Genomic DNA, 12387 nt, shown 5'->3' with positions numbered 1-12387 from the left:
CAGGTGCACCAAGACAAAGAAATATGGCCCAAATGAAAGAATAGATCAAAACTCCAGGAAAAGAACTAAGCAACAAGGAGATAGCCAAACTATCAGATGCGGAGTTCAAAACACTGATAATTAGGATGCTCACAGAAATGATTGAGTAAGGATGCAAAATAGAGGAAGAAGGGAAGGCTATACAAAATGAAATAAAGAAAAATATACAAGGAGCCAACAGTGAAGGGAAGGAAACCAGGACTCAAATCAAAGATTTAGAGCAGAAGGAAGAAATAAACATTTAACTACCACAGAATGAAGAAACAAGAATTAAAAAAAAATGAGGAGAGGCTTAGGAACATCTGGGACAACTTTAAACATTCCAAGATCTGAATCATAGGGGTGCCAGAAGGAGAAGAGGAAGAGCAAGAATTTGAAAACTTACTTGAACAAATAATGAAGGAATACTTCCCCAATCTGGCAAAGGAAATAGACATACAACTCCAAGATGATCAGGGAGTCCCAAAGAAGTTGGACCCAAGGAAACACACACCAAGGCACATCATAATTACATTACCCAAGGTTAAAGATAAGGAGAGAATCTTAAAAGCAGCAAGAGAAAAGGGGACAGTTACCTACAAAGGAGTTCCCATAAGACTCTCAGCTGATTTCTCAAAAAAAACCTTAAGGCAAGAAGGGCCTGGAAAGAAGTATTAAAACTTATGAAAGGCAAAGACCTACCTCCAAGATTACTCTATCCAGCAAAGTTATCATTTAGAATGGAAGAGGAGATAGAGTGCTTCCCAGATAATGTCAAGTTAAAGGAGTTCATCATCATCAAGCCATTATTATATGAAATGTTAAAGGGACTTATCTAAGAAAAAGAAGAGTATCAAAACAATGAATAGTAAAATGACAACAAACTCACAACTATCAACAACTGTACCTGAAAACAAAAACAAACTAAGCAAACAAATAGAACAGAAACAGGAACAGAAATGGAGATCACACAGAGGGTTATCAGCATGGAGGGGGAGGCAGGAGAATGGAGGAAAAAAGTACAGGGAATAAGAAGCATAAATGGTAGGTACAAAATAGACAGGGGGAGGAAATGGAGAAGCCAAAGAACTTATGTGCATAACCCATGGACATGAACTAAGGGTTGAGAGAGAATGCTGGAGGGAGGGGATGCAGGGAGGAGGGAGAGAGGGAAGGAAAAATGGGATAACTGTAATAGCATAAAATGTACACAAAAAAACTAAGCATGAAATAAAATAGTTCTGTTTGGGTCTAGATAGTATGTACTTTTTTTTTCTGTAAAGAATGATTACTGTATGAAGGAAACTACCTAAAGAAAAGATATTGGATCTTGAAGATCCATTTTATGGTTTTCATTTTGGTACTGGCTTGAACTTTGAATTAGATAATTTTTTTAAATAATGAAAAACAGTTGGATGCAAGAGAGGGATAAAAGGGAAAATTTTCCTAGTAGTGTCATGAAATGTCATTTGTTACGTGTTGGGATTGTGTCCAATGCTCAATATGAACACATGTGAAAAGCACATTATTCTAGTGAATGTGTCATCTCAATGACGGCTTGTAATCTGCTAGCTCTTGTCAGACGTCCTGTAAAAAAAAATACCCAGGAAGTGCTGTGGGGCCATTCTATTCAGAATACCTTCCCATGGATGACTGCAAGCCTCAGTGGATTCTGGAAATCACAGGAGAGCTGGACTGAGCTCCACTCATCTGTGGGGTTCTGGGCTGCCTGGTTCCACAGGACAGGCCAGTGCACTCTCGACTGGTGCTCCCCCACAGTGCTCTGACAGTGTGTGACATGTGGCCTTTTGATGGTATAGGAGGAGCCCAAACTTGTCTTCCCCAATTCAGACATTTCTGAAGACAATGCAATGGTAGATCAAGGAATTACTGTGTAACTGGGTTAATATAACATTATTTTGTTCTCATAGTTCCAGGACGAGTAGCAGTCAGATTATGGACATGATTTGGGAAATGTGTGTGAGAAACAAAACCCAGTTATAAGGTGAGTATTGGTAACCATGTACCAAGGGCTCTGAGCGTCAGAGAGAAGGTTTCGTGCTGGAGTGGGGAAAAGGCACAGCCTGGTTACAGGGATTGCTAAAAAACAAACAAACACCTCCCTCCCAAATGCCCCCAAACAAAAAAAAATCTGTTTATACCCACAAAGATGTGAAATGGAATACTGTCTCAAGGAAATACGGTTTTTCTTATGGCAGTGAGTTCCTCCGCTCCTTGGAGCAAAGTGACCTGCACAACCAAGTACTTGGAACCCGTAAGTAAGAGCTCAGGATCTGCAGATCCTAGTTTAGATACATGTGTCAGCAATCTGGAACATCCTTCACCAGAATGATTTATTTCCAAAAACGAAAAAGAAAAGAGAGAGATTGAGGAATGTAAACTGAGAAAACACTTTCCTATTAACTTTATAATAACTAAAATTTTGAAATTAATGTGGGAACCATATGGCTTTTGTGAGTCCTGTGCAAAGAGTAAAACAATTTTTTTTCCTTTTTCCAGTTTTACTGAGAAGGAGTTGACGTCATCACTGCGTGAGTTGGAGGTGCATGCACAGCACGATGGTCTGACTTCGATGCATTGTGACAGCAGCCATGTGCCGTTACTGTTCACTTGCTTTCTTGCTTGTTACAGTCATTGTTTATTATAGCAAATTGGTGCAATATAAAAAACAAGTCTTACTTTTCCTTAATCCTGGTATTTTACAAGGTTATCCTAATGTATACATTGTTGTACCCTGCTTTTTTCATAAAAAGCTACATAAAATGATTTTCCCTTTCCTTAAAAAAATTATTGTTCCAAAGCTAGCAAATTTATCAGCGGTGTGTAGAACATACACGTATCTGACAAGAAGAAATAAAAACAAACAAACTAATAGACAAACCCACACTGACCAAACGAGCAGAGAAAACCCAGTACTTCTTCCAGGCTGTCCTTGCAGCGGGGGACGGGTTACAGAATAAGGTGGTGTGTAGCTGGAAGGAACAGAGGCAGAGGGGTTTTTCCAGCTGCAGGCATGTCTGAGAGGGAACACAGATTCAACGACAACTGTAGTTTGCTGAGCTAGACCTCATGTTAAATCAGCTGATTTATCCGTCCACAAGAACCTTATGAAGCCAGTCTCTCACCATCCTCCTTTGCAGCTCAGAAAACTGATGCCCAGGGAGGTGAGATGCATCCCTCAGGCCACAGGACTATGAAAATGGCCGAGATATGAATTTGTCTGTCTGCAGAGCCAGGGTCTTAGCTGCTCTGTCGGGTTGCCTCTAGCAAATATAAAAAAAATGTGGCTGAAAGAGCAAAAGTAATGAACAAGTGGAGAAGGAAAGGGAAAGTAAGACATACCCTATAAACGGAGAGGAGAGATGAGGTTAGTGGAATAAACAGAGTCAGCTGGACTCTGAAGAAGTGGCTAACAGCAGGGAAGTTCTTTGTTTCTTAAGAATCAGAAAAGATACACAGAGAGGGCAACTTGAGAGTCAAGAAAAGGAAAAAGAGTTGAATGGCTTGTGCAAGAAAATCCATCTCCACAAGTCAGAATTACGATCAAGTTGCCGAAAGAGGAAAACCGTTTCTAAGCTGGATAGATCTGCTGTTGGCTTCTCCAAGACTGTGGAGAAGAGACAGCCCACTCGGGGCGGACAATGAGAGTGCACTGCCCAAGGGCAGGCAGCATGAAAGAGTGGGTTTGTGGCAAGCTGAAGGTTACACGTCTTGTCTAAAAGACGGTTTAAAAGTTGTAGTTGATCTGGAAATGCTGGCTAGTTTTGCCAGACCTGTTGTTTTAGAAGCCCGAAATGTGTATATTTATGTAAAGTTTCCAAACTGTTCAATGTTGGCCACTAACTCACATTAAAAATACCTGTGTGGACTGGTCAGAAGATTTAAATGTGGCCTGTCACTCACCAGTGTGCTCCTTAGGCTTTAAAGGGTGCCTTTGCATGTGCTGCTCACCCTATTTGCACATTTTCTCCCCAGTCCCCTAGCTTTGTTCACTTGCCAAATATCCTTGTCCTTGAACCTGGTTCAGATGTCAAGTGCTCCAAGAATTTTCCTCTGACTCCTTCTCCCCTGAATGTACCCAGCACTCCCTCCATTCTGGTACTTTGCACATGTGCATTGTACTTATTCAGTTGTCATGGTTTTCTCTGTCTGTCTCTCTCCTTTTCTAGCCTGTGGGCCCTTTGAGGGCAGGGGCTGTCTCCTCACCTCTGTAAATGCAGGCCTTGGTGATGAAGTGACGGGTTGCAGTGAGAACAGGAGAAAGAAGAAATGACTGGCACATAAAACAAGTCAGGATGAGAGTATTTAAGACTATGGTTGGTGAACGTGGTTGAACATTGATTACAGGATTTTTGCAGCAATTTTGCTGCTTTAAACCACACCAGTAAGTATTATAAACCCAGCAAGACACAGGTACTAAAACAAAGAGTGAGAAGAACAATAAATAAAGCACAAGGTGAAGAAGATGGCAGGAGACAGCAAAAAGAGGCCAAAGACTGAAAAAGGAAAATGGTAAAGTGTTTTTATCAAGAAATGTCTTAGGAAGTCTGAACTTGGAACATCATGTGTAGGTTGTAACAGATGGAACTGGGAAAGAGAAGGCACAAAGAATTATAATCCCAGAGCTGAAGTGTGGCAAAGCTCCTGGCGCATACTGGGTACCCGATCAATTATTGTTGCATAAATCTAGCAACAGGGACATACACAAATAAGCAGCGGATGGGAAAAGTAGGCTGGAGATTAAAGAACATAATGATGAAAAAAGAGGGAGGATCAAACAAGTGCAGGCACAACAATGGGTATTTATTATAAATTGACACAAAGTATGTAAATGTGGTTGAATTTGGAGGGCAAAGAATTGTAAATACACATGATATAAAGATGTCCCGTAAAACTAAAATGTCATTTGAGAGCAAAAAGAGATGATAGATGAAAAATGCTTTGGAAATGGAAAAGTATTGAACTAAAGGAATCAGATATGAAAACTCTGAATTTGCAAAGTGTTTAAGTTATGGGGGGACAATGCACATTAAAATACTGGGCTTCAGCATACACAAAAGAAGCCCCAAGCTCAAGGGCTTCCTTTCAGATTATAGTAGAAGGGGCAGGAGAATGTTGGTTAAAGCTCACTTCCAATCTCTACTCTGCCACCTTCTAGTGGTGTGACTTTACCTACCCCGCATCTTGGTTTTCTCTAGGAGAGTGGGGATAAGAATATGCACACCTCAGGGGGTTGCCTCGAGGACTAATTAAGACAAGACCCGTAAAGCACTTGGCACCAAGCCTAGCACTGCAAACGCTCCATAAATGCCAGCTGTTATTATAAACTCCTTGACAGGAAAGTCAGGGAGCAGAGAAACTTAAAGCATCTCTATAATTACACGAATTGTGATAAAACAAGTTAAACTCTTGTTTGGTTTTCTTCTAAATTGGATTTTGTAAGCTAAACACGATTCTCTCTGTATCTGAGAACAGTTGCTAGGAGAAGCTGGCAAAAGGCAATAAAGTGGTGAACTCAGCCATTGTTCCTAAAATAAGTATGACATGAGATGGGAGGCCTTGGAACAACTTCTTTTCAGAGGGAAAAAACAACTTCCCAAATGAGGAGTCAGGCCAGGATGCTGACGGTGGCGGGAGGTGGGCCCAGAGCAAGGGCTGCAGAAGCCACACTTCTGCAAACAGCTGGTGCGGGGCCTCCAGCACCTCCTTGCTGTGAAAAATGTATCGCTGGGGATCACATGCAATTATTTATGGAGCTATGTCTTTATGCGCTTTAATAGGATAATTTAAACTGGATGTTTGAGGAAAAGACAGAAGAAACTATAGACGTGTACCCATTTTATAAGAGGAAAAAGAAAGGGTTGGTGGAGATAGTTTACACAATAGTCAGGTGCACAGGTGTGATATCCACACAGCTGGAATAGAATCGTTTATGTGATTATCAGCTGCATGACTCAAACGTGCTTATCTTCCCAAGACTGTTTCCTCATTTGCAAGATGAGACAAACACTGTCTGCTCAGGAGCGTTATACCATGAGACCGAAATGGGACAGAGCTTTAAAGTGCATGGTATACTAAGCGCTCTGTGAAAGGCTCACACTAGTAGTTCTGACATTACTATTCACGGAGGTAGGAAGCATTCAGTTTCTCAAGTATTTGTAAGATGTTCTCATGTGCCATATCCATAAAAAACATAATTTTATTGAATTGATTTCTATTCAAGTGTATTGTACTTGGTTTTGGTACCTAAAAGAAAGTTTTAATAAGAGGAGTACCTACACTTTTGTTAATGAAGCATTTGTAGTTAATTAATTTTTATTTATTGATTGATTTTAGGGGGAGAGAGGGAGACAGAGAGAAACATGGATTTGTTGTTCCACTTACTGATGCATTCATTGACTGCTTCTTGTATGTGCCCTGACCAAGGATCGAACAGCAACCTTGGTGTCGAGGGACGGCGCTCTGACCAACAAACTACGTGGCCAGGACCTTAATTTATTCTTGATCAGTTTAAAAGGGTGACTCCTAACTCCTCTTGGGGCATGCATTTTGCAGGGTTACTTTAGAAAGTAAAAGAAATTTCTAAAACCTCTGGCCTAGGTTGATAGATTTGTGGCTAAATCAACAAAGGGTGGATTCAGGTTATGAAAAAAGATGTACAATCCTTCTCTTGCATAAAGTACCTCATCCCCTTTATTTATTTTTCGTTTCTGCTTTTGTATACATTTGGGTGGTAATCGGGAGACAAAGATTTGGTGTCTGGCAAATACTTATAAAGTATGCCCCTTTCCCCCAAGTCACTATTCATTCATGGGAAGCTCTCAGGAATGAGAAAGGTCTGTTGAAAACAGCTCCAGCTGTGAGCAAGTTGCTATTATCTGCAGCTTGGATTCTCCAACTTGTTACTTTTTGGTCTATGTTACTCTTCTAGATGCTGTTCGTGACATAAGCCAGCTTCTCTAAGTGGTTACACATTATTTGGTGAGAAATACTGAACAAATATAAGCCTGCCAGGTGCTTTACCTAAGTTTCTCCCAAGAAAACCACAAAGTGCCTTTTATGGGGTCATTTAAATGAGTTATACCAATAATAAGCAGTGAGACTTACAAATACATATTGAATGACTCTGTTTATTTGTAATAAGTATGGCAAGTAGATATTCTAGAGGTTGCTAAATCAAATGCTAAGTGCCTCAGCTGTTTGAGATTCACCAAGTTTCTTTCTTAATGAGAAACAGATAATGCTGGCTGACAAGAACGCGAACCAAATGGTCCCTTCTGGCCTGATTACAACAGAGAGGAGAATATGAGGCAGAGAGAAGATTCCAAACACAATGCACTTAAAAATCAAAAGCCTCTGTAGCTCATGCGTTCCAAGGCATACACCAAACTCTTCTCAGCATACATTTACAATTAAATTCACATCTGACCGTACCGCTTTTGCAAGCTTCACACCATGCTCGTAAGTGAGAGGTTTTTCTTTCATGTACAGCAAACGGGCCAGGGTTTTGGGGTCATCGCGGAGATCAATCTGGCAAAACACACACACGTGATAAACTCTTTCTTTTCAGGCACAAGCAGGTATTTTAAACTGTGACATAATAGAGATCCTCCCCCTCCCCTTAACATCTATGAAGTTGCCAAGTTTTCTTTAAGGAAGCCCATATGCATGCCCCTATTATGTCTAAAACTTAAAGCGGCTTCTTTGTAAATTTATACATAAGGCTTTTCTTGTCCCCTCCCCTTCAAAGCAGTTACCCCGGAAGCTGAGGACTTTCTCCAGTGATTCTGTGGCTGTCTCAGCTGTTTTGGAATTTCCTATTTATTTCTAGAGCATTCTTACAGGGCCTACAAGATCAGTCTTATTCCCTTACGGTGACACTCATTTGATCCCAAATTATATCACTCATTTTCAATGGTTACTTCCTGGTAAAATAGATAGAGTTCGGCTTTTCTAAACCAAGCCTTTCGCCTGAAAGGGATGAAGATTTGGCGCCTGCGAGGAGGATGTTCTGGCAAGTGTGCTGCGGGCTCTGAAGGCAAGTCCTGAAGAAGAGCTTCCAGAGGGTTTGCTCAGGGATCAAGCACTAATCTTTCCAAAGGTAGAACTACTCTGAAAGTAGCATGTATGTTTGGATTAGGTTTTATAATTTGATTAAATATTTTAGTTGCTTTAAAATCCCACTGTGTATGAGAACCCATGCATCTATGGACGGGTGTGACTGTGGGTACATGCAAGCTTGCACTTTAAAGAAAAACCAATATATTCATATATTAGGGTCCTATTTATAAGCACATTGTGCAGCTTTACTAATCTGTGTGGCTTTTTGGTTTTTGGCTTTAATTGTTCAGCGTAGCGCTTGAGTCATATAGAGATGTTTGCATGTCCCATCACACAGTTTGGCAGCAGGATATCTGGGCTGCGTCAAGATGGACAGACATTATTATTGGGAATCAAGGCAAAGGACTTCATTTAAACAAATAATAACGTACAGAGCAGAATCATCGACTACATTATTATTTATAAATGTGTCAACTCTATGTCCATATCTTCTGTAGAAAATATTTCTACTTTTATGTTTTTTTAAAAATTTATCTTTGTCAAGCAGAACATGCAATGAAAAATAGAAAGCAGCAACCTATGAAACAGACAACAGAGCCCTTCAGTATCTCTCCTGTCTGTGTCTTTGGGATAGTAATTTAGGTTTAACACAGCAAAGGGCAAAATCTATTTAAAACTATACAAATATACAAAGTTGGAACAATATTTAAAACCTTTGTGCAATTGCTGTTGGAAATTCAAACAGTGGACCTTTATTAGCTTTCAAAACACTTTTAAAGGCTTTTACAGCTGCAGTTTTGTTTCTCTGGTATGTCTGTTTTCATTTTTGTTCTAAGTTCTGGAAGACCCCGGGGCTTCAAGGGAATGGAGAGGAGTGAATTTCTGAATCCCCTACCTAAGAGTGTTACTAGGGAGTTCCCGTCATAATGTGACCATTTTTACTGCTGGGGTCATTTTGACATTCACACCTATTTTGTGGCTTTCAAACAATCATTCACTTCAGATATAAAACATATTAGGTGATAGGCATAATTGACATCCCCACTTCAACCCTCTGGTTCAGGGCTGCAGATGGGTGCCTAGTTCCAAAATTACTTTTGTTATTTAAAATAAAAAGCCGAGAGATTATTTTTTTAAAGGTCACACTAAAACTTCCTGACTCATTAGATAGCTCTTCTGTCTTTTCCACTATGGCTAAATAATTGTGCAGATCTTAAGAACGGACTGTTCATGGGATTGGTGTCTCTGAGATCCTCTTCTACAGTGTTTGGTCAATGAGGGTGTTCAAGAGATCCCTGAAGGGTCTTCCCCTTTCGCCCGCCTTTTTTCTAACCTGGGTTCCTATGAGGACGTAAGGCACATGAGGCATGCAGTCCTTCAGTTCCGGGACCCACTCCTCCTGGACATTGTGGTAAGAGGCAGGATTGACGACCGAGAAGCAGATCAAAAACACATCAGTGTTGGGGTAGGAGAGAGGCCTCAGCTGGTTGTAGTCCTCCTGTGGGAAAAGCAAAGAGTTTGTGCAGCCTGGGGGAGGTGGGTGCCACGTGGTTCAGGGAGCGACACGGGCAACCTTCCCCTGTGACCCGCTCCTTCCCCTGCCCTGGGACCGGGTGCTTCCTTCCATTCCTAAAAATCAAAGAGCCATCGGTTAGAAAAACCTTTGTGCTGTGTAAGGAGATTGTAAATTGCTCTCTTTTAACATGACCTTTCAAAAAGATAGTTTTTAATAGCTTTAGTGAGATAGTTTACATACCATAAAATTCACCCATGTAATGTGTATAATTCGATAAGGATTATTGCAATTCTACTATCACGTTGAAACTGTGTGGTATTGAACATGGACTTAAATTAGTGGGCCATTGGCCAAGGCACAGGAATTCTCTCCTTATACAATTTTTAAAAATGGCATTCAAATGTAATGTTATAGAAAAGCTAACTAAAATGCAAAACAAGAGTTGTTGACAAATCAGACACCACAATAGTGGAGGAAATATATTGTGTGTGGGTTTAGAGCTCAGAATTTGGGATTTGTTTCTAAGTTTACCCAGGGGCCATAGTATGTGACCTAATAAATAAAATGTCAGCTTAATTCTTTTCTCCTGAAAGAGTTTTCAGACCAGGAGATGCTCTCGCCTGAGAGTTCCCGGTTACATGAGATGGTTATGTGTGTGCCGTGCCAGTGGGAGGCGATAAAGGCACAGGGAGACAGCGGGCCATCTCAACTCTGGGAAAACATCAGCACGTACCCTTCGTTCCATACAAAATGTATTAGGAAGTTCCGAGGTAAAACCTGCTATTTCAGTAGAAGATTTTATATATTTTCATAGAATTTAGTAACATATAAGCCAAAAGTAATTTTATATGTATGTGTACATACTTTTGCTATATATGTGTGTATACTATGCATACCTACATGTCCCCACACACCACAATGATATGTGTTTATACATATCACACATACTTATATATGTATACACACCACCCACGTATGCATACAAGTACATAGGTATAACCAAATATATATGTTCACACTTATCATATACAGTTGTACATAGATGTGGAGCAACATGTGATTTCATTTTTTAGGGTCCTGACTACTGTCCCTAATATTAAAAAAATTATGAAACTCATTATGCTTACTGCAAAAATTTGAACATTCCAGTACTACATGGAGTAGAAGTAAAACTTTGTTATCATTTCCTATGTGATCTCTAACAGTATTTCCTCTCTTTCCAGAGGAAGCCACTACTTAATGGTATTCGTTCACGTTTCAGGTACACAGCATGGTGGTTAGGTAATCACGTATCCTACAAAGTGGTTCCCATGATATTTCCAGTACCCACCTGGCCCCGTACACAGTTATTACAATATTACTGACTGTCTTCACTGGGCTGTATTTTACATCCCTGTAACTATTTTGTGAATATCAATTTGTACTTCTTAATTCCTCACCCTTTTCACCCAAGGTCCCAACCCCCTCCGCCTCTGGCAAACAACAGTCTGTATCTATGAGTCTGTTTTTATTTATTTTGATCTTTAGATTCTACATATAAGTGAAATCATATGGCATTTGTCTTTCTCTGTCTGACTTACTTAATTTAGCATGATACCCTCTAGGTCCACCATGCTGTTGCAAGTGGTAAAATTCCATTCTTTCTTATGGCTGAATATATATTCCGTTGTATATATGTACCACGGCTTTTTTATTATCTATTGATGGGTCAAGCATTTTATATTTATAAAGATATTAATATAATATACACATAATAGGTTTATAAAGATAAAATGATGATATAATTGATATTGTTTTGCCACTTTAAAAAAACTTATTGTGTCCTGGATATTTTAAAACAGCAATGTTGCCGTCTTTCTATGGACCCTGTTAATGTCTTTTTAAAAAGGGGGTGCACATGTACAGGGTGGGGCAACAGTAGGTCCACAGTTGTTTGTATGGAAAATGATACAATAACTGATAAATAATACCGCAAGAACAGACTCTGTGTTTCACATACTCACAACTGTAAGCCTTCTGTCGCCCCACCCCGTACATGAACACGTGTGGCTGGAAGGAAGCTCCTCAGGTTGTGAGGGGCACTCAAGGTTGGTGGGCATCCATTCATCTGTGGTTTAGCTACTCCGAGCACCCAGCCCACAGGGCTCAGTGTGCACGCCTGCTACTGTTCCTGCTCCAGTGCTATTCAAACCTAAGCAGAGGTTTTAAGCCACCTAAACAAAATGCAATGCAAGATGGCAAAGATGCTGAAAGATCCTAAAATCCTAAAAATAAACCAAAAGAATTAAAAAAATTAGTTACTGTGGGTCATTTACCATATTTATATTAAAACAAATAAATGGAGTTGGGTTCATTGCTAAATAAGCATTGGTCCTGCTGGGCAATCGCTCTTAGCTGAGCTGTGCCCATGTCCGTGTGTGTGTCTGTCTGTGTGTCGGTGTGTCTGTGTGGCGGCAGGGGTAGGGGAAGGACTCGGTGAGTATGTTGTTACCAGTCTCCACTTTTTACACAGTTAGCCCTGAAAACGAGGTCTTGCCTCCCACAGTCTCTTAGCCTCTCTTCTTTCTCTCTGGGACTTTGACTCTGTGAGTAGCCATGAGGCCCCGACACTAAGAACTCCTTCCCAGGCCATCACCTACAGCTGTTTATGACGACACCCGCCCTCTGCCACTTGTTCCCCCATCTGGACTGTCAAACAAGCCCCACTTATACTCTGTCCACAGCAAATATTCCATAAGTACTGTTGACTGATGACCGGACACTGGGTCTTC

The 12387-nt window shown here is 40.5% G+C and overlaps 1 protein-coding gene across 1 annotated transcript in view; it reads right to left on the bottom strand.

Annotated features, from left to right (window-relative positions):
* The window catches only part of RHOJ (ras homolog family member J), a 78810-nt gene that overhangs the window by 4957 nt on the left and 61466 nt on the right, over nucleotides 1-12387 (bottom strand). Inside the window, exons 3-4 of the mRNA XM_028506393.2 lie at nucleotides 9434-9598; nucleotides 7474-7569 (exon numbers count right to left, since the gene is read on the bottom strand). Coding sequence (XP_028362194.2) covers nucleotides 7474-7569; nucleotides 9434-9598 — 261 coding nt within the window. The remainder of the gene's footprint in view (nucleotides 1-7473; nucleotides 7570-9433; nucleotides 9599-12387) is intronic.

Source organism: Phyllostomus discolor, chromosome 1 (genome assembly GCF_004126475.2).
Source record: "Phyllostomus discolor isolate MPI-MPIP mPhyDis1 chromosome 1, mPhyDis1.pri.v3, whole genome shotgun sequence".
Lineage (NCBI taxonomy): Eukaryota > Metazoa > Chordata > Mammalia > Chiroptera > Phyllostomidae > Phyllostomus > Phyllostomus discolor.
Note: the sequence above shows the minus strand (reverse complement) of the source record. Positions and strands in the feature narration are given on the sequence as shown.